This window comes from Crocuta crocuta, unplaced genomic scaffold, assembly GCF_008692635.1.
Source record: "Crocuta crocuta isolate KB4526 unplaced genomic scaffold, BGI_CrCroc_1.0 scaffold179, whole genome shotgun sequence".
NCBI lineage: Eukaryota > Metazoa > Chordata > Mammalia > Carnivora > Hyaenidae > Crocuta > Crocuta crocuta.
The window spans coordinates 1,066,212-1,090,854 of record NW_027551568.1 but is presented as its reverse complement, the minus strand read 5'-3'; the positions used below and the strand labels follow the sequence as shown (position 1 = coordinate 1,090,854).

The window sequence follows — 24,643 nt, the reverse complement described above, 5'->3', positions numbered from 1 at the left end:
TACACACTAAGGGTTTTCTGCGTGTGGTTTGTGCCGATTACAGGTTTCCAGGAAAATCAACTAATCCAAGTCTTAACGCGTCCACACAGCACCGACCTAAGAAAATAAGACGTGGGGTAATCTTACTGTGCAGGAAGAATCTGCAGAGCAAATTCTAGAGAGGTGACTAACTTGAACACGCCAAGATTTCCATTCGCAGGACTCTGTTACAGAGGTGCAGGGCTTACTTCTGGACTGTTTGGGAAAAACATCTTGTGGGAGGGCAGCGCTATCCTCGAACCTCACTACCAAGTGGTACAGAGCACTCGGGCCAGGAGCGTGGCGCCCAGCAGCGCCTCCCGAGGAGGGCACCCGGCCAGGGCAGACCCAAGCACCTCCCAGGGCAGCGTGAGCCGGCCCCCACCCGGCCACAGCACAGAGGTGGCGTGCAGGGCGGTGGCGTCTGCCGAGAGGCCGCCCACGCGCACCTGGCACAGGGCGCGGCCAGCCCGTCCTGCCATAGCCTCCTGCATCTGGTCTGCCCAACCTCCTCAGCACGCGCCCACTGAGCCACAGGCTCCTGCCAGCAGCGACCGCCACCTGGCACCTCACCTTCACACAGGTGAGGGGGAGTCGCAGTTCTTCTGGAAGAACGTCCCCTGTACCCGAAACGAGGCAGCGCGTTTCGTACTGAGGTAAGCAACGTGCACATCTGTCTGACTCCCTCACACCGAGGCCACAGCACAGCTCACCCCACAAACACAGCCTGCCATCTTGGTTACCAGCACGGGGCCCCTGGTGGGGAGGCCAGAGGACCCCAGGACAAGCACACACTGGACACACACACAGGAGACCAGCCCCACCCCCCGTCTGCTAAGCCCTGGGCAGCCGTCTCAAATGACCGCATGTGACCCACGACCACGTTCACACTTACTCCAAGGGTAGTTAAATCTGGCTCCTGAAAAACAGAGTCAGGCCATCTTCCGCCTTTTAAAGAAAATGCACAAATCCAAAATATCCTTACTTATCTACATTACAGTATTTGCAACAAGCCCTGAACCAACTGGACAAAGTCAACATTAATGTATCAGAGAGTCACACTGGAGACCTAGAAAGCCCTAAAATCAAGATCTTCTGTGAACACAACAGAAAGGTCTTCTAGTGCGTGTGCAACTGGTCAGATGCACCAGTGCTGATCTAGACACAGTTGGTGCACACAAGGAAAGTGCAGTTACTTCTGGCTCCTGATCCCCTGCGGGGGGGACTCCACACACTTTACACTGGGCCTCTCCAAAGCTCTTCAGTGATGAACCTTCAAGTACAGGACTGTTCTGTATTTTAAACTGAGAACCAAACACGTCCCACTTATTTTTTGCGTCAGAAATGTCAGTTTTCCACAACATGTGTGTCCCAGCACGCACAGATGACAGTCTCCACTGCCCACGGGCCCCAGACCGGGGCTTGGCCAGCCACACTCACACGCCGCACACCTCAGCAGGCACGCCCGCACAGCTTTGGGTTTACCAGAGTCTTCTTCAGCCTGGGGAGAGGCCACCAGGGCGAACTTGGTGTGATAGCGCGCCTTCTGCTTCTCGTTCAGCATGTTCCACTGCGACGCGAGCAGCTCTTCGATCTCCTCGGCCGAGGCGTCAGGGTGCTCCGCCACCACCTGTGGGTGCAGCAAGGGTGGGGTGAGAAGGCCACGCACCTGCAGCCCCTGGGGTTCCGTCCGCCCCGAGTCCAGGCTCAGCCACAGAGAACTCAGCACGCGGCACATTTACCCCCGTGTCACGGAACCGAGCCCCACAGGAGCATCAAAGAAAACTAGTGAGGATCTGATGCCCTCGCCCCCGGATGCTCACTAATAAAAACAGGGTGATGAATCTTATGACAACTCAGGAAACACTAAATGGCAAGAGGAAAATATATATTTTCCCCAAATGACTGAATTATGAGTAAGTTACGATTTTCTAGGTGTCCTGACAAGTCAGCAGTGGGAAAAGTGCCATCAACATGGTGACAGCACATATCCAGGCCTCGGGCACACGCCCGGGACACAGGACACGGGGGACGAGCCAGCAGTGCCATGCCCCATCATGGGCCAGGTGCAGCCGCACCCCGGAAGCACGCCAGAAACCCAGGCCCCGCCCCAGCCTTCCCCGAGGTCTCTGGGTGACTCCCATGCACCCTGAAGTCCGATTCCCGGGCCCGCGGCCTTGGCTGCACGCTAACCACCTCAGGACTTGTAAACCCTCTGGTGCTCAGGCCCACCAAGGCCGGGTCGCCCTCCGGGCCTGGTGTCGCTGCGGGGAGGACTCTGGGGCTCCATTGTGCTCCCAAGCTTAAGAGCCACCACCAGCAGAGGCGGCAGATTACGGCCTGCAGGCCAAGCGAGCCCCACCTGCTGTCCTCTGTGGGGTCCAGGAACTAGGGATTGATTTTACACTTTTAAATGGTTGGGGGACAGTCAGAAGAATACTTCGTAGCTCATAAAAATTACAGGAAGCTCGGGTATCAGCGTTTGTATCTAGTCTTATTGGACATCGGCCCCAGGCATCCCTTTCGAGCCTCCGAGAGCCGCTTTCCGGCTACAGCAGAGCTGAGGACCCGTGACAGCCCTGACAACCGCCTCAACTGCCCCTGAGGCTCCTTCAGAGACGGTGTGCTGCCCGATTCCGAGCACTGGCCAGCACACCCCGGAGCCAGACCGCACGCAGGTCGGCCCTGTGGACGCGGGTGAGCGAAGGTGTGGTGTTGTCCTCGGTGGCGCGGCCGGGCAGGGGGAGGTGGCTCTCCCGCCTGCCTGACCAATACAGGCAACCTCTGCCCCAAAATGCAACCCCCACTCACACCACGGTCGCCACAGTCCGCTTCCTATAGCCTCCTGTGCTCCCCACTCCTCTCTGTGTCCCCAAGGGTCACTGGCATGGCCCCAGCTTCCCCCAGCCTTGGATCCCAGAGCCCGCGTGCCTCCATACGTGGGCGCGCAGCCATCCAGCCCTGGTTCCCCTGTGAACTGGTGCCGCCGTCCCCACACACATCTGCTCTCCCCTCTCATCTGGGGGCTCCCCTGCCTCTGGGGCAGCAGGGTTCTCTCCTGCTGCCTGGCCTGAGGGATGAGCTCACCAGCCCCAACGCTTCAAGCACCAAAGGTCTCAGACCTTCAAGCCGCAGAGGCTTCTGTGCAGAGCTTGAACTCACAGGATGCTTGCCTTCTAGAACTCTCCACTTGAAGATTCCTTAAGATCAGCACATGCATTTGCGAACCCCCTGCCCTCCTTGATCACCCACCCAAGAGTACAATGTCCTCAATCAGAATTAATCCTAACAGTATCCACAGCTTCCTCATCAAACAAGATTCCCCACTCCTCCTTGGGGCCCCCTTCCCCCTGCAGCCCCCTCCCCGCCAGGCTGGCCAGCCCCTCTCCCGGACACCTCTGCACCCACCCCACCTGGGTGGCTATGGTCTCAGCAGCCAGTCTCCCGGCTCGCAGTCCTACCTGCCTCTCTGCTGACGTTCCCACCCTTAAAGGTCTCCCTCCTGTACCCAGAGGGGCCATGGCCTGGCCCACATGTAGGGTCGAGTCCCCGCCATGGCACCGTCTTCCGTGGCCCCTCAGGACCTGGAGCCCATCCTGATTCCCCTCCCCGGACAACTCTGCTCAGGAACACGATGGCTCTGTCTCTCCGCAGGCCACCCTCCCCCAGAAACGTTATCCTCCACCAGGCTGACTCCGGAGCACCCTCTTGATTTCAGCTACAATCTTACCTGCCTGCTTGCCTGCCTTCCAGAAGCATCCTGTGCCCGGGGCAGGAAATAAAATGTCAGGGCACCACCACCCCACCTGCAGTGCTCACCTTGAAAGCCGGTGACTTTTCACCTCGCCACCCCCGTGTGCTCCAGCCAGGGCACCTCTGCCCTGGTCTCTGGTTCACAGAGCAGTGGCTGTGCGCCAAGGCCTCCACACCTCATCCACGCAACCGTGCAGCGTAATGGCTGCCAGTCTGCATGCTCGCGGACACGCGTATGCACATGCACACACAAAGGCGCACACGCGCTCACACACATGCACACAGGCACATGTGTGCACACTTAGGGCCAAGTCCCCACTCCTTCCTGCCTGCATCCTACCGCTGGCAAAGGACAGTCACTTTACATGTCCGAGTTCCGTGAAGCTAGCCCCGAGGCAGGGACAATCGTGCTGGCCTCAAAAGGCCTTCGTGAGAACTGAACAGTTTTCCCAGGGGCGCCCAGGGGGCTCAGTCGGTTGAGAATCCGACTCCTGATTTCAGTTCAGGTCAGGATCTCACAGTACATGAGTTAGAGCCCCACATCAAGCTCTGTACGGACAACTCAGAGCCTGCTTCGGATGCTCTCTCTTTCTGCCTCCCCCCCCCACCCCCCCACCACATGCACAGTCTCCCTCTCACAAAATAAACTTAGAAAATAAATAAAAAATCTTCACAGTGACATACTGGCAACATGTCTCACAGATTGTTAAACACTCAGTGCTGGCTACTTCCATAATTTTAAGAAACTACCTTAGACATAGAGAAAGATCTGGAAAACCAAATACTCACAAGCTCCGATGCGGTGCTGACTCAACCGATGACGGTACAAAGATACCGTGCACCCCTCAGGGACCGCACTCCCTGCCCTCAGCCCACCTGCCTCCTCACACACCCTTTCAGAGCTTTGTGCTGCTCTTTAGACTTCTGAAATGGTTCCGGCACCCGCCTTCCGAGAAGCCCCAATGAGCCGCCCCCAGGACTCCTGCCTCCCTGTGAGCAGCACCACCAGCGCAGCCCGGTGCACAGTGTAGACAGGCGACACACTGACTTTCGAGTCTGGGCTTACAGAAGACCTGGCCCTGACCTCCCCTGGCTCTCTGACTCCACGAGAAGCCTGCCTGGGTGGACAGGACCGCGGGCTGAGGCCCCCTGCAGGCGGTACCGGTACAGCACCTTGGAAGACCATCCCCCAGCCCCAGCCAACATGGTAACTGTGACCTCATGGGCTCCCTGAGCCAGAATCACTCAGCTAAGCTGCTCCCAAATTCCTGACCTGCAGGCACTGTAGGAGAATCCCCGTGCGGTGGTGGTGGTGGTTTTTAAGTAGGCTTCACGCCTAGTGCGGAGCCCAGTGTGGGGCCTAAACTCACCATCCTGAGATCAAGAGTCGGACGTTCATCCGACTGAGCCACCCAGATGTCCCTGTGTGTGTTGTTTTAAGCCACTAAGTTCTGAGGCAATGTGTTACGCAGTACTAGGTAACTACCACAAATGTACATACAAAGGAGAAAGACATAAAGCACGGTTCAATTCTAATACATCAACAAAAATCAGGATCGGGGAAGGTGAAAAGGATTCTTTAAAACTTGGAAACAGAGATCATACACATCAGTCATCAATGGCACTGCTACTGACGCTGAAGCCTCTGGAGGACTGTGGGATTTCCACCACCATGGGGCTCCCCCCGCTGCTCTAGCTTCCTTGCCTGCAAACAAAGTCCCCCCACCCCACCCACCCATCCCTCTGTGGACTCTGTCCTCCAGTGAATTTTCGTCACCCCCACCGCAGCCCCTGTAACTCTAACCCAGGAACACCGCCCCAGACACTTATGAGCTGAGCCTGGTGGACAAAGGTAACCAAGCAATACACGTTCATGAAGAACTCAACCCACTTCACAAGGCAGAATATTTCCCTTCATTTGCAAGAAGGAACTTGAACTTCAAAAATTAAAAAAAGTCACGAGGTGGCAGCCAAATGTCTTTGAGAGTCATAGTCTTCTATCTAGTGACCCTGGAGAAGGGGCAGGAAGCAGAGGGGCGGCTTCATTCAACCCTGGTTCTCAAGGGCTGGCCACTGATTCATCAACTAACCACCAAACGAAAACCATCCTTGGAGCCACCACCACCCCTCAAAAAGAAAAAAAACCTAGAGAGACTCAGATTATCCTCCAGGGTGACTCGGAGAGCCGCCTCCTCAATCCAAGTCTACAGTTACTTATTACAATTGCTTCTCGGCCTTTTGGCTAAGATCAAATGTACAATTACTTTTTACACAACCAGCAAAAACACACTCATGATAACAACAAAGTCACCAAAACAGTTACAGAACATCCTAGGCTTCATCACTTTTCTGACAACAGAATTACCCAAAACCAACCAACAGCTGGGCCCAGNCTGTCTCGATGCTGCATGGAATCCTCACTGGGCACCCTTCCGTTTGCGTTTCTGCATTTACTAGGCCAAACCACGCGTCGCGTGCTCTGGAGAGGTGCTCGGAGCCGGGGGTCTCCAGAGCAGCGGCACAGCTCCCCGAGTGCCCAGCACCCCGCACACGTCAGCCCTTCGGGGCACAGCTTGTCAGCAGCGTTTGGAGGGATAGGCTTGTGTTTGCTCTCAGCACTTTCCTTAATACCAAAAGGGCCATCCTGAGAGCAGAACGGGTCCCCAAAGGCAAAACGGGTGTCTCTGGAAAGCAGTTTGAATTCTCAGGCACCCACTTTCTCTCAGAGCTCAGCTGCGTGGCCAGACCACGGAGAAACAGCTGGAGTGTGGCCAGTGGGCTCCTGTCAAGACACCTGCCCGATTCCCAGAGCGTGCAGCTGTCAGGCAGCCACAGCAGGGGCCTCCGGGCCCCACGGCGCTGCCCCTTCCGAGCTCAGCACCGACGGCCCTGCTGCGGCAGGGACCGTTCCGGCTGCTCCGTGCCCCGCACCACCTCCAACCCAACCGAGGCCGCAGCTGCCCCACCAGGCGCCGGCACCTTCCACGGGCAGACTTTTCAGCTCGGAGACGGAGGGCGTACATTCACAGCTGCATGTTTACTCTTTGGAGGTGGAAGGGGCAGACGGGTAGGTAAAACGGCGTGCACCGCACTTTTCACACTTCCTACAAGTGACGGCCTCCCGCGGGGCCTGCAGCCGGCCGCCTCCGTGCCGCCCAGAGTCAGGCCACAGGAGCGCCCCGCAGCTGTCACTCCTGGAACCGCCTTTCAGTTGAGAACCCTGTGCCGTCTCCTTGGGCACAAGGGCCACTTTCTCCAGGGTACATACCTGGGAGTGGCATGCTAAGACATAAAAAACACGCGTTCAGGGCACCAGCCTGGCTCAGCTGGAAGGGCGTGTGACTTGATCTCAGGGTTGCGACTTCAAGCCCCACCCTGGGTATAGAACTACTCAAATGGGAAAAAAAAAAAAATAGATTTTTAAAATAAAAACTTTGAAAACACAGAACAAAACAAAAAAACATGCATCTTCAATTTCACTATATGTTGCCAAATTTCTCTTGAAACCAAGTGAAAGGAATGGCGGTCTCCCGCCCCAGATGGGGGCTCTCGCTGCCCGTCCTTCCTGAGGCGCAGGGTGCAGGGCTGTGGGGCTCACGCGGCGGCCGCGGACGGTCCCGTGCGGTTCCCTGGCTGCCAGCAAGGCTGAAGGGCAGCTCTCTGTGGACACACTGGCCGTCTGGGCTCTTCTGGACATCGCCGTTTTCATAAACTTCAAAACGGTCTGAGCTCTGCCCCCAGTGTGTCCTCTCATCTTGCTCCTACGTTTTAACGCAGCTCCTCACGGGCCTGACTGGTTTGCCCGAAGAAACCCTCCCCTCTCGAAAAGCACAAAGGTGTCCCGCAGCGGCTGGGTTCCGGAAGGCCTGGGGTGCTCCCGGAGCCCATCCAGCCTGCCCAGATGGACCTTCCCCATCTGCTTCCACGTGCCACGAGTCTGCTTCCGGGTTCTTCTCCGGGTGCAGTCACTGCCACCAGCGACACAGCCTCCCACGTGGTGGGGCGAGGCCCCAGGCGGGTTTCTCTTCAACGTGACTACTCATCATCCACTTACAAAGTGCAAACAAATTCCTACTGGGAGTTTTATTAGGATTACATGGAGTTTTATAGTTTAATATAAGGTAAATTGACAACTTCAACTTCAGAATATGAAACCTTCCTATATATTAATGTGTATTTAGTCAGGTCTGCTAAAATACCAAGTTATTTTTTCCAAGGTCATACAGATTTTGTTATATTTTCTCTTTTTCCTTCAAATTTTTATTTATAACTCTCATTAGTTAACATATAGTGTAATACTGGTTTCAGGAGAATTCAGTGACTCATCCCTTACATACAACACCCAGTGCTCATCCCAACAAGTGCCCTCCTTAGTGCCCATCCCCCATCGAGCCCACCCCCACCCACCTTCCTCTGTCAACCCTCAGTGTGTTCCCTATCCTTAAAAGTCTCCTGTGGTTTGTTTCCTCTCTTCTTCTTCTTCCTCTTTTCTCTGCATGTGTTCATCTGTTTTGTTTCTTAAATTCCACATATGAGTGAAATCATACAGCATCTGTCTTTCCCTGACTGACTGACTTCACTTAGCATAATACACTCTAGCTCCATCCACATCACCACAAATGACAAGATTTCCTTCTTTCTGATGACTGAATAGTACTCCATTGTACACATGTACCACACATCTCCTTTATGCACTCATCAGTCTATGCACATTTGGGCTCTTTCCATAGTTTGGCTGTTGTTGCTAATGCTGCTATAAACAATGGGATGTGTTACATTTATTTCTTGATACTTTATATTTTTATTGCTGTCATAAATGGTATCTTTTTTTTAGTACGATTTTAAGTAATCTCTACACCCAATGTGGGGCTTAAACTCACAACCCCCAAGATCAAGAGCTGCACGCTCCACCAACCAGTCAGGTACCCCAAATGGTGTCTGTCTAATATTAATTTCCTTTTTGCTGTTGTTCTTGTATACCAGCCCTAGTGAACGCTATCAATTCTGCAGATTTTCTGTAGATTCTCTCTTTATGTTCTTGAGAGACAGAGAGTGCGCATGTGTGCATGCTACTCAGCCTCACTGGCAACCGGGGTGGGATGGGGTGGGGGACACCTGAAGTGGGGTCTGTGCTGACAGCACGGGGCTCGAACTCATGAATCGCAAGATCATGACCTGGGCCAAACTCGGATGCTTAACCGACTGAGCCACCAGGCGCCCTGTAGATTCTCTGAAGTTTTCTACACAACCCTCTACAAACAAGGACACCTTTATTTCCTCCTTTACAATTATTCCTTTTTTATTTGTTTTCCTTACCTTACTACCCTGGCTAGTATTTTCACTACAAGACTTAACGTAAGTGCTAAAGACAGGCATTTTATATTGTTCACAGTTTTAAAGAGAATGCTTTTAAGGTTTCATTAATAAGTATGATGCTTGCTGAAAGTTTCTGATAGATACTCTTCAACAGATTAAGGAAGTTACCTTCTAATCCTGGCTTGCTAACTTTGTATCAAAGAGCAATGAATTTTATCAAATGCCTTTTCTCCATCTACTGAGTAGAAAGATCGTTTAATCTGCGACATAGTGAATCACATACTAGATTTTCTCCCATTACACCTTTATGTTCCTTAGAAAAGCCCCTCCCAACCCACTCACTTCAATATCGAACATCACCAAAACCAGGGGCCGAATCCCTTCAGTTCTTTACAACCAAGTCCTTACCGTGTACTAACCAGTGCCATATTCTATGAAGATGGATTAAGAAAAGTTTTCAAACGCTTTCATCATCAATATATTCCTCCCTGGCATCTCCTTGTCCACAAGGGAGAGACGTTTAGTACCCACAGGCCCGAGCAAGCATCTCCACCCTGCAGGATGAAAGTGGCTGTTCCCTGATGATACTCACGCATTACAGCTAAAGCCTCTGCAACGCTCACTACAGATCGCGCCGAGAGCGCTGTAGAACGGATGGATGGCGCTGAAGGGATGTTCCCCAAACTCAGGGACCCCCAGAATAAACACACAACTGAGAACCCGGCACAGTACCGACCTCATCCCTGTGCTTCTGACAGAAGACCAGAAACTGGGCCGCCGCGTCTCCCTTTCTGCTTCGCGGAGCGGAAGCCGTGGCCTTCTTCCTCCCAGGAGGAGACCCGACTCCTCTCTTGGGGTCGGCCTCTGCCATCTTTTGGGGAGTACTCTGTACTGTCTCAGGGTCACTTGCTCGGGTTTCGGCAGAGCTAGCCAGCTTCACTCTCCGCCTTCTCTTGATGGGAATGCCCTCTTCTCGCATGGACGTGGGGTCAGCGGCAGCTTCTTCAGGGACTCCTGAGGGTTCTAGCATCTGTCCCGGAGGCGGAGGCTCCACAGAAATGCCTGCCTCCTTAGCTACGTGAGGGTTGAGATGAAGCTGGTCCCCCACGTAGAGGAAAGTGAACTTGGCTTTCCGCTCCTCCACTGACATGCTTGCGGCTTCTTCAGCTTGAACGATGCCCATTTCCCACTGGGCCCTCAACTTCCCTGAAATAGGTTTCAACAGCTGAGAAGAAAACCATAAAACACCGTAAATTTCATTATACAAACAAAAAAGTTAACCCACTTTAAAGAATACTTTTAGAAGTCCAGACAAATTTAGAAATCAAAAGCTACAAAAACCAATTAACGTGAAGGTCTAGACAGAATTCAGCCCAATGTAATAACTGTTTCTTTAAACCAATTCCAATCCCATTTAACTAATGTAACATATATACTACATAGTATATGTCATAGATAACACTTTACATATTTTTATGTAAAGCAAAATAAAAATTATAAAAGAAATTATCTCTGATTATCATCCAGTGAGTAAAATGAATAAACTATGTCTCTAAGGACACTTGCGGTATTCCGTTAACACAACATATTTGGGCAAAATCAAACAATGATAGACATAAACCATTATAATATATCAAGCAACCATAATTTCAAAAATAAGATAAATAATTAAGAGTAAAAATCATTTTGGTCTAAAATTATACTTAAGGAACATCTATCACCTTAATTTTCTCAGCTTTCGTGGGTGCCTGCTTGGCACTTTCCTGGCATAATTTTTCAAACTGTCCTTCTCCTTCAAAAGCTACAAGGCTCTTCTCAAATATCCAAGCTCTTTCTGGGGCATCACCAAAGAATTGTACGTGATACTGGCGTGCACTCTTTTTCTGACCTAGTTTTTAAAATAAAATGTTAGAACTTGAAAGTCAGAATTTGGGATCAAATTAGGCAAGTCTATTAATAATTACTGATATGAAGTTGGAAGCTGCTTTGAAGTCATGTTATTTGGTTCTGTTTCAGTCTGTTAACCTCAAAAAGAAGCCCTACTCTTTTTATCCCCACCAAACTCCATGTCAAAGAGAAAGGAAACACACTTATGAGGGACTTAGGGAAGATTCAACTTCGACTAGGAAAGAAAGTACATAAATGCTCTCCTTTATCTCCTCCATCAAGATCCACTTAAAAAGAGTACCAAGAGAAGACATCATAACAGGGCCATTCAACAGAGAGGGTGTCAGGCAGCAACAAATGGGATAGAGACTGGTGTCAGACACCCTGGGTTCAAATCCCAACCCCATCACCTACCAGCTGGGCAACCTTGGACCGGCTACTCACTCACAATGCTCAGAGGGGGAATCAGGGTACCAATGACCTCTGAAGGCAGCCATGAGGCCACAGGGTAACCCCTCAGATGTCCACTGCTGTTCTTCTTTGCAAAAAGAAAAAGCCGCATCCTATGGTGCAGCAAGAAGGAAGATGGGTGAGGAAAGAGACACTTGATCCCAAAATCCAAGAGAGGATCCCAAAGTGCCGTATGTGGCTGAAGAAGAGGAAGAATGGAAACAGGCTGGTTACAAGTGGAGGGAGAAAGGGGAGTCCCCACAGGAGGACGGGGGGCGCCGGCCAAAAGAAATCCAAGAACACTGCCTACAGAACCAACACATCCCAGGGGAAAAGTCTCCATTGAGACTTTTGAGGTCCCCCCAACTAAGTGGCCAATGGCCAGCTAGACCCTCTAAAAATAAGCTAACAGTCTCCCCACATATGGACTGCAGCAGCTCTGAGTGGTGCGCTCTCAAATGCAACATCAAGGACCAACCCAGGACCAGGAAAGCCTCCAGCATAAACAAGCCCAAAACACACAGAAATAAGCAACCACTGAGGGCCACACACACAATGCCAAGAAGAGAGGACACATGACAAACAAAACCTCTAGTTTGCTATGGAAAGAGACAAATAAAAAGAGCTACCGGAAACTTCAAAATACAATTATGAAAAAAGAAAATCATTAAGAAAGCTTGGAAGGGAAGTTAAGAAATCTCCCAGAAAAAAGAAAAGATTAAGATGAAAAACATCTACTCCTGTAAGAAACCTACATGATCAATCCAGGAAGGACCATACTCAGGTAACTGTCCTTATAGAGACAGAAACAGAGAAAGTGGTCAAAGAATTGACAACAAGAGACCACGTTTCAGGACTAGAACAATTCTAAGTGTCGCGCCCAGTGCCCACACCACGGCGCGTCTTCGAGGCATTTAAGGTGCTGGAGGAGGACAGGCTCCGTGCTGCCGGAACAAAACGTAGAATGGGCGTCAGCAATTCCGGACGCTGGAAGGAAATGAGGTCATGTCTTCAAAATTCTGAAAAGAATGATTTTCAGCATAAAATTCTATACTGAGCCAAACCGTGCATCAAGCGTAAAGATAGAGAAGTGGCATCCTCTGAACCACAAGGACTCAAATTTACAACCCGTATACACTTACTTAGAATACCAAAAATATATGCCAGCAAAAAAAGGAAAACTGACCAAAAGCACAGCGTGTAACCACAGACAACAATGCACGTAACTCAGGAACGCGTCTTTAAGAACTCTAAGATTACTTAATGCAGAAGAGTGCCGGCAGTACAGACTGAAGCAGGAAAATGGAAAATTCTAGCAGAGAGCTCCAGGGGAAGAAAAGATGAGGAAAAAAAGAACTCTTCTGTGCCAAAAGAAAATCTGAGCAGCAAGGAAAGATGGTTAAAAAATGAGATCCGAGGAGCAGAAAATGGCAAACACAGGTTTTCACTTTTTCCCAATAGAAAAATATACATAAAAAGATGAGTTTCAGGGACAGAAAAATGAAATTTGAAAAACAAATAAGGCTGTATAGACAGTAAAGCATAGGATTTAAAAATAAAAGCAGGGGCGCCTGGCTGGCTCAGTCAGAGGAGGCACAACTCCTGATCTCGGAGTAGAGGCTCGAGCTCCACACAGGGCACAGAGCCTACTTTTTCAAAAACAAGAAAGGCAGTAATTAACTCCAGGAAAAAACAAAAAGTTGTACAAGAAAGAAAATGCCATTATAGAATACACTTTGCTTTTCACTGCATGATATTTACATAAGACCCCAAATTATGTAAACATTTATATTTGATGTAATAAAAACACCAAGTTAATTATATGCAGAAGATGAGAAGAAATAAATTATTTTTTTGAGGATAAATTATTGAAGGAAAATTTTCCATAACAGAAAATCCACAGAAAATATCTAAATGATAAATCAAAAATAGTAAGTTAATTGGGCATCTGGGTGGCTCAGTCGGTTAACCATGTGGCAGCTCGGAGCCTGGAGCTGCTTCAGAGTCTGTGTCTCCCTCTCTGTCTCTGCCCCTCCCCTCCACCCCCTATAAAAATGAATGTTTAAAAAAATATTTTCTTAATAGTAGTTAATCCAACTATACGACGTTCTGGAAAAGGCAAAACTATGGAGACAGTAAAAAGAACAGCGTTTGCTGGAGGCTCAGGAGGAAGGGGAGATGAACAGGCAGAGCAGAGAGGCTTTTCAGGGCATTGTAACTATTCCGAACGATACTATAATGATGGATGGATGTCGTTACACATTTGTCCAAACCCATGGAATATACAACACCAAGTAGGAACCCTGATTTAATCTATAGACTTTGGGTGATTATGATGTATCCCTGTAGGTTCATGGATTGTAACAAATGTACCGCTCTGGTGGAAGATGGTGACAGGAAGGAAGGCTGTGCATATGTGTGTGGGGGCTATCAGTACCTCAATTCTTCTGTGAACCTAAAACTGCTCTGAAAAGAAAATAAAGCCTTTTAAAAAAAGTAGTTACAACTAGAAGAAAGTGTTGGAAGTGTTAAAAATAATTAGTCCTAAGGAGGAGAGTGGACTATTTTTCACTATTAACCTTTCAAGAGAATTTGATTTGTTTGTTAAATGTGCATACTTATTTGGGGCACATGGTGGCTCAGTTGGTTAAGTGCCTGACTTCAGCTCAGGTCATGATCTCGCAGTTTGCAGGTTCAAGCCCTGAATCTGAGCCTGCTTCAGATTCTGTGTCTCCCTCTCTCTTTGCCCCTCACTCACTCATGCTCTGTCTCTCAAAATAAATAAATAAATAAATAAAATAAAAAATAAACATTAAAGACTTATTTAAGTGTGTATATGTCTTTGATGTTACAATAGGTGAGATTCAAAACTATGTTAAGGGATTTGTGACTTCTTCCATTACTTTAATACTTTGAAAGAACTTTCATCACAAAAATGACTATAGACATATATCACACCATTTGCATAATCAAGGTCTGTTACAATACATATAATGAAACAATATGAACTTACATTACTTTTTATAAATGGTTACACAGAAAAATGTTCCTTACAGATCAAGTGGGGGGGGAAAAAAAAAACAGAGATAAATGCTATAGTCCGATCCCAAGTTTGTAAAATAAATGTAATTAAAGTTCTTTCCTGCTTAGAAATTCGGTAACAACATAATTCAGGTTTTTCCTATTTTTGTGGGTTTCTTTAATCCACATGAATTTCACTGGTTCAAGTTGAGAGGTGAATATTTCAGTGTTTTATTTTACCAGGTAATTAACCAGCTGTCCCACCATTTATTAGTAATTATTTCTTCCTGGGCTGATTTCTGATGTTCATCAATCATGTTCAGTACAAAAACGCTGGTCATTGGCTCCTCCTACCCACACAACCTTCTAAAGAACCTGTCCTCCACCAATAGCCCAGGGAACCTAATCTGCACTACAATCCTTCTGTCCCCATCATGGCCCACTGGACTCAAGGTGACCCCGACCCTCTGTGCAAGAATGAGCCAGAATCTCTTCAGATTCTGCAGAATCCTCTGAGCTGACAGCAGTCACCCATACATGCAAAATGGACCCCACAAAGACACAAGGCTGCTTTGGAGCTGAAGCTCCATGGAGGAAGAGAAGCAATTAAAAAAAAGAAGAAGAAGAAGAAGAATGCAGACAAGTGTCTACAGAAGCAATAAAGAACGGGGACAAAATCACAAGGACAGGACACCACAGAGCTCCAGAGGAAATAAAGGACAAGCATCGCCTGCCTGAATTTCCAGGTCGAGTCCCTGGGGGGCACTAGAGCACCAAAACAGGGAAAGCAGAAATTGACAAAATTGCAACCAGAAAAAGGCACATTCACTATCACAATCGATTACTTCAACATACCTTTCTTAGTAACTGAGAGAATAAGCCAAAAAGGAAAAAATCAGTAAGGAGATTATACTATCAAATAACCCAAGATACAAGAAAGCCAGATTACCTAGAATATTTTTAGAAAATGCTGGAATTTAGAAATAAAGCAATGAGGGTGCCCTTCCATAACAGAAAATGTGACAAAAAACATTTTCCACAACAGAAAATGACGTGACTCCAGACAGCAGTTATCTGATGAGGAGACTAGTACGACACAGGTGTGCCCTGGAGACGGTGAAGCTCTTTGGTGTGACAGAATTGTTTTCTTCATAGCGTAGTATCTAAAACCTACATTTATCTTCTGTTTCCAACCTAAAGAGTCAGGGCTCAAAGCTGTTCACACCCACGTAGATACCCTGGTAGATAACAGGCAAGACAAGTTTGGCTGCTGTGCATCACAAAAATGCTATTTTAACATTTATTTTGAGAGAGAGTGTCAGCAGGGAGGGGAGAGACAGAAGGGGTGGGAGTCCCATGTAGGCTCTGCACCATCAGCAGAGAGCCCAACTTGGGGTTCGATCCCATGTACCGTGAGATCATAACCTGAGCCGAAATCAAGAGTCAGACGCTCAACCAACTGAGCCACCCAGGCGCCCCTATTACAAAAATGCTATTAAAAGACTTCCATTAGCTTAGCTTTTCAAAGGAAATCTGAACTTTCAAAAGGCCTAGATTGAGCTGTACTCTCTTTTGCATGGATACTTGCTGTACATCAGGTTTTAAATCTGAAATCATTACAAAGACCCAGACCCACATACAGCTATAAATCCAAGAGTGATAAGTTGGGGGGGGGGGGGGGGAAGAAGCACAGCTACACAAAAAGAAATGAAGAAAAGCTGGGGTGGGTGCAGGGGCAGGGTGAGGGAGCTGCATCACACAGGGAAAGACATGTCCACTTCACAAGGCCCCCATGCTCAGCCAGCTCCAGGCCAGAAGCCGTCCTTTCTTCAGGTCCCTGTCCTTCCCCAGTGAGGGTGCCTAAACCCCCAAAGCTTGCCCACCACTCACCATGTCTCTCCTACCATGGGGTTGCTGCATGCTAAGCGTTCAGAAACCGTAAACGGACCCCAAAGTTCCCCTGGGAGCCAGGTCTCGGTCCTGCCCGGAGAGCTACCTCACACGTGTCTGCAGAGTTCTCGGTCTGCCGTAGCCGTGATCACTAGCAGTGCCCACATCTGAGCTTCCATACACTGCCTGCTTCTAAAGGACCCAGGTTTCCTCCAAGGAGACGCTGACACATGATAAAGTGTAAATGAGCCTGAAGCCCCTTGCAGTTGTCCCCAGGGGACCCCCGCCCCCAGGCTCATAAGACACATCAAAAGAACACAGCTGAAAGGGACTTGATGGGACTCCTGCTGGTTAAACCTGGGACAACTTGGGCGTTAAAGAGTAAGGACTGTGAATCACAACTAAATGTTTAGGAGGAAGCTCATTTTCACAGGAAAATGCCAGTTAATTAAACACAGAAGGAAGCAGGATAAAAATGGGCAGGCACATTTGCTCAGCCGATGGGTCATAAAGGAGTGTGGAGGGCACACAGAAGGGCTGGCAGGGGAACGCGTGGCCACAGGGCACTCAACCAGTGACAAAGGAGTGCTGCCCCTTTCCACCAGAGAGCTCCATCGGCCAGCAGCGACCGGGAAGTGGGACAGCAGACCGAGAGCTCCCGAAGCAATTCCACCGAGACGTGCATCCTCACGGTTTCCTCTGGCCCCGTTTCTTCTCGGAGGTCATGGGAGCCTCCTACGGGCCGTCTGCAGGCCGTCCACAGGCCCTCTTCCTTCTAACTACTTCTCAAATCACGTTACCAGTCTTCCCAAGGTGATCTGCTTGTGATCACGAGCACCCCCTCCCCTGTGTCCCCAAACAACTCCTGGAGAAACACACTGCAAGAAGCAGGTACCTGGTGACGGGCCCCACGTAAGCCCCTTCTCTCAACACCCGCACGGGACTCCTGAGTCTGATCACCACACAGCAGCGCCGTTAAGGCCGGGGCTGGGGGCAAGGAGCGCCGTGCGGGAGTGCGGGGACCGGGGGAGGCTGGACAGCTGGGTGCAGTGCAAGCACCCTGTTCGATCCAGACTGAGGGGAAAACACAGGCAGAGGAAACCCTGGGCACGTCACACGAGGGCCATCGTGTCACTGCTGGAGGGCTTCCCTGCATGCGGCTGGTGCTGAGACAGGCACGAAGCGGTCCTTGTCGCTGACACGCGTCCGCGTGAGGCAGCAGGACGCCCGCAGTGTGTTCACAAACACAGGTGAGAGTGCAAGGGTGTCCAGCATACCGTCCCACTTTGCACCACATGCTTGGAAGGGTTTTAAATAGAAAAGTAAGCAGGGGCGGCTGGGGGCTCAGTCAGTTAAGTGTCTGACTTCAGCTCAGGTCACGATCTCGCAGCTCTTGAGCTCGAGCCCCGCGTCGGGCTCTGTGCTGACAGCTCAGAGCCTGGAGCTGCTTCAGATTCTGTGTCTCTCTCTGACCCTCCTCTGCTCACGATCTGTCTCCCTCTCTCAAAACAAATAAACAGTTTAAAAAATTCTTCTAATTAAAAAAAAGCAAATGATAAATAAAACACTCAACAAAAAAAGACAAGATGGAATGCAAGTGTGACCCTTCAGCACTGCTATAAAAGCTGGGCCAAGTCTGGGAACGTCGAGGCACTAAGAATGGCACAAAATTATTTAAATTAAATGACCCAAAATCAGGATCATGCAGGGGGAAAACAACTGGTCAAACAGGAATGTTTTCAGGAAAGAGCCCTGGGTCTGAATGCTCACTACTCAGCACGCGAAGACCTTTCCAGAGCAGGGCTCGTATCATTACCCTCCATTTGCATACACAGGGAAACGGAGCTTAAAGAAATTAAGTGGTTCATTACTAGACCAAGTCAGACCCTGGCAGGCAGACTCCAGACCTCCCCAGCCCCCACCAGGAGAAGATGCTCCAATGTTGTAGGTAAAGGAGTAAACGTTCTGGGCCGAGTGAAGGCCCTGAGAGTAAAGACAGAGGAAGTGAGAGATGAATAAAAATGTGCTGTATCTGCACATCGTCTGGACAGGCTGTTGGAAACTGCAGGAGTTATTTTGCTCTACATCAGGCGGAAGACGTAATGAAATTAAAGTTAATTCATCTCGGTAGCTGGGACAGAGAGACATTCAAAAGACTCCTTCGGCTACACGGGTGAGACAAGCTAGGAGCTTCATATACACAGAGCAGAAATCCCCAGACACTAAAAAGAAATTGCTGTGATGTGCTAGGCAGACCAGAGATGCTGAAGCCATGAAGGCCACACTGACTTCTACTGCAGTTTGCTGTGTGACTGGCTTATTTGTTTGTTTATTTTGAGAGAGAAAGAGAGAGAGAGNAGGGAGGGGGCGGGTGGTGAGGGGGAGGGAGAGAGAGAGAGGGCGCGAGCGAGTGAGCATGCACACGGAGGGGAGAGGGGTGGGGGGAACCCCAGGGAGGCCCCACACCTGGCCCAAAGCCTGCCTGACATGGGGGTGGCCACTGACCCACGAGAGGACGACCTGAGGTCAGACCGGAGGGGAGACCAAACTGGTGGTGGCGGCCTAACAACGGAGCCGTGGGCCCCCTAGGTCATGGGCTGGGTGCTGGGAAGGATCCAGCAACACCTCACAGACACACTCGAGGGCCCGCCCGGCTTCTGTCTCACCTGCTCCTTCTTGCCACACTCTCCCAAGTCCAGATGCCTCCAGGGTGCATCCTGGGGCCCCTGAAAGCTTGTGGACGAGGCCCCCCAATTCCGTGAGCTGAGGATGCCGACAGCGCTCCATGGGGCAGAAACCCGAGCCAGCCACCACCATGCGTGCTAAGCAGGCAGAGTCCGACAGCCTCAGGGGACAGGACACCGGGCACAACTCAGACAGAGGCACAGCGTGGACCTCCCCGTCCCCAAGCGCGTTGCCCCCTGACTCCATGGGCCAGGCAGGCACCCGGCTGGCCAGGCAGGCCAGCGGCTGGTGGGGAAGCCCCATCCAGGCCAGCAGCCAGGCAACGGGGGGGACACGTCCCCGCATGCCCGTGTCCTGCCCAGAGGCCACCTGAGGCTGACCAGACGACAGTGCGAGGAGGCTGGGGAGCCCGCCCGGCCCAGCCCACGGCCCTAGTCACCCACACTGCAAGAGGGCGCACAGACTGGTCGGGCGCTACCCTGCTCAGCTCCAACTCTGTGCTCACCACCTAGCACCTTCTTCAAGCTTAAGTCAAACTTTAGAAGAACTTTCTAGAAGAATCTCAAACCATTTGAACTCGTTTTTCGCTCCAAAAACACAAGAGTTGTTATGTTTTGTGAGTTCTCCAATTATTACTTAAGTTAGGATCCACTCTAACCTATATCAACATGTTATATTCTTACTCTGCTCTTCAACTGCTCTGTGCAACAATTTATATTCCCAAGTTTCATGATGCAAAGAAGGTCATTTCTGATTTTTCTTTCTCCCCACAGGGTTAAAAAGTAAACTGGGACATCTTTATAACTCAAACTTAGTATAAAATATGATTTCTCGGGCGGCACCTGGGTGGCTCAGTCAGTTGAGTGGTCTGACTTAAGCTCAAGTCATGATCTCACGGTTTGTGGGTTTGAACCATGTCAACTGTGCTGATAGCAAGGAGCCCACTCTGGATCCTCTGTCCCCATCTTCCTGCACCTCCTCCACTCGTGCTCGCTCTCTCTCTCTCAAAAATAAACAGTTTTAGGGGCGCCTGGGTGGCTCAGTGGGTATTAAGCATCCAACTTCGGCTCAGGGCACATGATCTCATGTCTGTGAGTTCGAGCCCCGCGTTGGGCTCTGTGCTGACAGCTCAGACCCTGCTTCAGATTCCGTCTCCCTCTATGCACTCCTCCCCTGCTCATGCTCTCTTTTGCTCAAAAAATAAACATTAAAAAATTAAAAAATAGTTTTAAAAATGCTATTTCTGAAAATCATGCTGAAATAAGGAATCATTGTACATCTAAACGATAATAAATTATCATAAAACTTGAAAAGCAATATAAAGCCAAGACCACTCTCCTTTAACACTAATTCAATCAGGTAAATTATATATCTGAGTTGGAAACAAAAAGAAATGGCAATGTGTTACATTCAAATCAATTACTAACGTTAAAGTTGCAAAAATGAACCACAGTAAATTCAACAAGAAAAAAACAAAATCCGATTCGGATGTGGGGAAAAGGCTAGAAGAGGCGCTTCTGCAGGGACACAAGTGGCCAACAAGCACACGCAAAGATGCTGGGCATCACTAATCCTGAGGGCACTGCAAGCCACGCCACAAACAGCAGACGGACGCTGGAACCCTGGGCGCCAGGGGCGGAAGGGGCAGGTCAGTGGTCAGTGGGCACAGAGGGCCAGACCCGCAAGCTGACTGAGCGGACGGTGGAGACGGTCACGCAACACCAGCAACCTGTCAACTGTATACTTAAAAAATAGTTACGATGGTAAATTTTATGTTATGTGTATTTTAGCACAATTTCCTTAAATAGGAAAGCAAAAAAAGGACCACCACAGTAGGGCTGAATAAGGAGAAGTAAGAAAAAAGTTTAGAGATTAGAAAGAGTAAGTACAGAAAGAGAAAGATGAAAAGCAGTGCATAAACACAATACCTTTAAGTTTGGTATAGTTGTGAAGGAGCGGGTCAGCAGAGACCATGCACGGCCACCAAGGGTAACCGGACACTTTGGACCACACCAAGTCGCCAACACTGTATTTCAGCAGGTGGTCTTTGTCTCTGCCAGTATTCGGACAGGACTCTTTCTTAGCGGCAATCTGAAAACAAGCAACAGAAGACATGCCAACACATCTAAGTACCCCTAAATCCAGCCTGTATCCAAAGATTACTCAGGCTAGAGGTTAACACACACACACACACACACACACACACACACACACACACACACACCTAAAAAAGGAGCATGCTTCCCCTGCTATCACTTCATCAGATGGTCTCTTGCCCTAAAGGATCAGCACAGTGCCGGGATCACACAGTAGGCACTCCCGTGCCTGATGCACACAGTAGGCACTTGACATTACGCAGGACCCTACATGACTGTTTCCTTGGGGTGGTGCTTTATTCACCTGGTCAAAGAATTTTCATGGAAGCTCAAATCCATACTCTGACCCTTCCCCCCAGTCCCCGCCCCCGCCAGGTGTCTGTCGGTTCCCTGGAGCGCGTGTGTCACGAGCACAAAAGGACCCAGAGTGGTAAGGACATCAGGAGGGCTTGGCAGCAGGTCTCAGCTCCGTATGTACCTGAGCCCTACGGCTCTCTGAGCCTCAGTTTCTCCACCTACCACATGTGTCACTTAGGAGGCTAGAGGCCTGACCAGGGCCGCTGCCCCCCCACTGCCTCTCAGGCCTGCCCTTCAGTGGGACGAGCTCAGCCAGCAGCTCCCGGCCTCCTGAGTGTGAATTCCTGAGCCTTCTCCTACGAGTTCTATACACTCGGGCAAGTTGCTGAGCCTGTGTGGGCTTCGGGTTCCTCATCTGTACCAAGGATAAGGGCTCTGAGATCTCACAGTCTGTTACGGAGATCAGTGTGCACGGCGGTCAGCTGGCATGGAGCCGCCAAATGTCGGCTCTCTGATTACCCCACAGCATCCCAGCTTTGCTTTGCCGGGTCCTCCAAGCCACGGGAGAGCGCCATGGGGAGGATTACCACCCCACTCGGAAGATGGAGAGCCAAAACTCCGGCATTTACCCAAGTTTAACAAAACCAAGTGGCAGAGTGAGGGGTAACCCGCACCAGCCTCTTCCCCATGAAAGAGCGCAGTCCGCCACAACCACGGCCACTTCATGCTGCATCAGCCCAGCTCGCGAAATTCATCTTTTAAAAAACTCACCATTGCAATTAAATTAGCAAGAGCCAAACAGCTCCTGGGCACTCAAAACTTTTTTAAACATATTTTAACGATTTCAAGGGAATTTTGAACATTTTCCCTCTTACTTGTGGAAATTGTCAATAAAATTCCTCAACTATAATTTTAAACTAAATACTCCAACCTGGATGATGATACCAACCCAAACTGGTTTCAGATTCCCTCCCCCTACCTCCTGCAAGTGGGCCTGGAGCTGCAACTGAAGACCAGTGGACCCCGGCGCCTTCCAGCCTCGTCATATAGATGACAGACACGGTCAGCCCGTGGCACCCTCCCTAGTCCTTCCACCAAGGCCAAGGTTCCTTGCCTGCTTTAAACGGCTTAGACTCATTTGAGTAGTGGGCCATCCTGAATGCCACTTTAAGACACGGTGACATAAACCACTACACTCCTTCATTACAACTTAGGGGTTTCCACCCAGTCTTTGAGGAGTGAACCCCTGCTTGCAGGTTCAAGTGCACTGGGAACCCAGAGCACGAAGGTACAAGACGCAGACCCAGTCCTCAAGGAGGCGGACCATCTGCGGGACCACCCGGCAGAGGAGGCAAGGAAGTGGACGGTGAACCACGTGGAAGGACCGGAGTGCTCCGCACAGCACAGCTCCGCTTCCCACACCTCAAACGGCGTCAAGAAGCCCCACGCTAGGTCCCAACACAGCTCCACCGTTAGGCTAAAGAATGGCTCTGGAGCGAAGAGCCACAAAAACAGCACAGCCTGAAGGTCAAGGGCTATGGAACTGGCCAGACCTGGGTTTAGAACTGGTTTTACCTCTTTTTAGCCATTTTAATCTCAAACACTTAGTCAAGTGTCCAGGCCTCACAATGGGCTCGGCGGGCTGCCATGAACGCTTACGACAGGCAGCGTCATTGAGGCCCAGGCTCCCGGGTCAGCCCTGTGCAGAGGGCGAGCTCTAGAGCTCTCCTCCCCTCTGCCCTGAGCCCAGAGGCTGCCTGGTCAGTACCTGGCCACTGCCCTCGACACCCCCCCCACTGGCCACGACTCCTCACCAGTACCTTCTTATCCGAAGGACTCGAGATCCTGGATGCCAGTGCCGCTTCAACAAGACCCTGCTCCAGCAAGGAGTCATATTTTATGCTCCTCTTCCTGTTCCTTCTGGCCTTATTTTCTGGTTTTTGTCCATTTTCTTCTGACTGGGACACGGCGGCAGCACCGTCCCCACAAATTGAAGATTCAAAGAGAGGTTTCCCATTCATGTACGTTTTGGTGATCTTCAACTTAATTTCCGGAGAGCCGTTTTTGGTCGGGGTGGTGCTGGGCGGCGTCCCGAGCGCCTTTACTTCCTGGGGCTCAAAGCGCAATTTGGCATCATGAGCACCAGGTTCGCCATTAAATACACGGGACGTGAGGTCCTTCAGCTTCTCGGATGGAATAAAGGGAAGTGCGTCGTGGCCGTTGAACTTCTGCACGACGCCCTCCTGGAGGCTGCTAGAGAGCTGGGCTTTGCTGAGGAACACAGAGCACTCGCGGTTCACTTCACAGCCCTGCGCCTTGCTGTTTGGGCTGCCAAGGATCTCTGGTGCCTGCTTCATCTTCACGCACTTCACAACTTTCTCAACAGAAAGAGGACTTTTTTGATGCTAAATTCCATTCAGCCCAGACGCTCCGTTCTTAGAGCACTGTGGGGTTAGGAAACAGAAAGGAACACGGCGTTTAGAACCTAACAGAGGCATGCCGACACCTCTCCAGCTTCGCGTCACTTGTACAGACACCAAGTATGGCGCTTACACAATCACCGAGGTCACAGAAACGAGACGGAATCCCAAGATGATAAAGCTGAAAGGAAAGGAACCACTTTTAAGGGGGAGACATCAACGTCAGACAGCAGACACGAGCCGTGCCCCCACGGCAAGCCAGCGGCATGGCTGCAGATACACGGGTCCGGCGCTCCCACCGCGCTGAGCGCCGCTCCGCAGGCGGCTGACACAGGCCTTCGCAAAGGGGAAGAGGCGAGAGCCGAGATACAAGACAGTGCGCCCGGGCATGGCTGAGGGGGCTCCCAGGCAGAGAGGTTCGGCGACAAGCCCAAGGTGACTGTGCTGCTCAGCACAACGCAGGCCGGATCTCCTGATGCCTGGCACGTCATCAGTTCCAGACTGACGATGGGCGGGGGCAAAACATCCAGAGTCACAAAGTGAGAAGACACCCCGAGTCAGGTCTGCTTTATGCTCAGGCCAGTCACCTAATCTGTCATCCACCCCCTCCCTGCCCGGGCCCAAATTAAGTGTTCGTGACGAGAAGCACTGTGGTAGTGGTAAATTCTACCTAGCTGTCTCCTGAAGATTAACCAGCAAGGTCAAACTGCTGAGCCACAAGGTACTTGTGCCGTGCCATGCAGGCCACTGGGGACGCACGAGTGTTAGGAAGACCCCAGGGCCGCCCATGACGGAGGGGTCTTTGTTGCA

The 24,643-nt window shown here is 50.4% G+C and overlaps 1 protein-coding gene across 1 annotated transcript in view; it reads right to left on the bottom strand.

Annotated features, from left to right (window-relative positions):
- NSD2 (nuclear receptor binding SET domain protein 2) overlaps positions 1 to 23,884 on the bottom strand; it is a 54,729-nt gene extending 30,845 nt beyond the window's left edge. Inside the window, exons 1-5 of the mRNA XM_077750586.1 lie at positions 23,234 to 23,884; positions 20,949 to 21,111; positions 10,809 to 10,975; positions 9,824 to 10,312; positions 1,504 to 1,648 (exon numbers count right to left, since the gene is read on the bottom strand). Coding sequence (XP_077606712.1) covers positions 1,504 to 1,648; positions 9,824 to 10,312; positions 10,809 to 10,975; positions 20,949 to 21,111; positions 23,234 to 23,770 — 1,501 coding nt within the window. The 5' untranslated portion in view covers positions 23,771 to 23,884. The remainder of the gene's footprint in view (positions 1 to 1,503; positions 1,649 to 9,823; positions 10,313 to 10,808; positions 10,976 to 20,948; positions 21,112 to 23,233) is intronic.
- Positions 23,885 to 24,643: the final 759 nt, after the last annotated feature.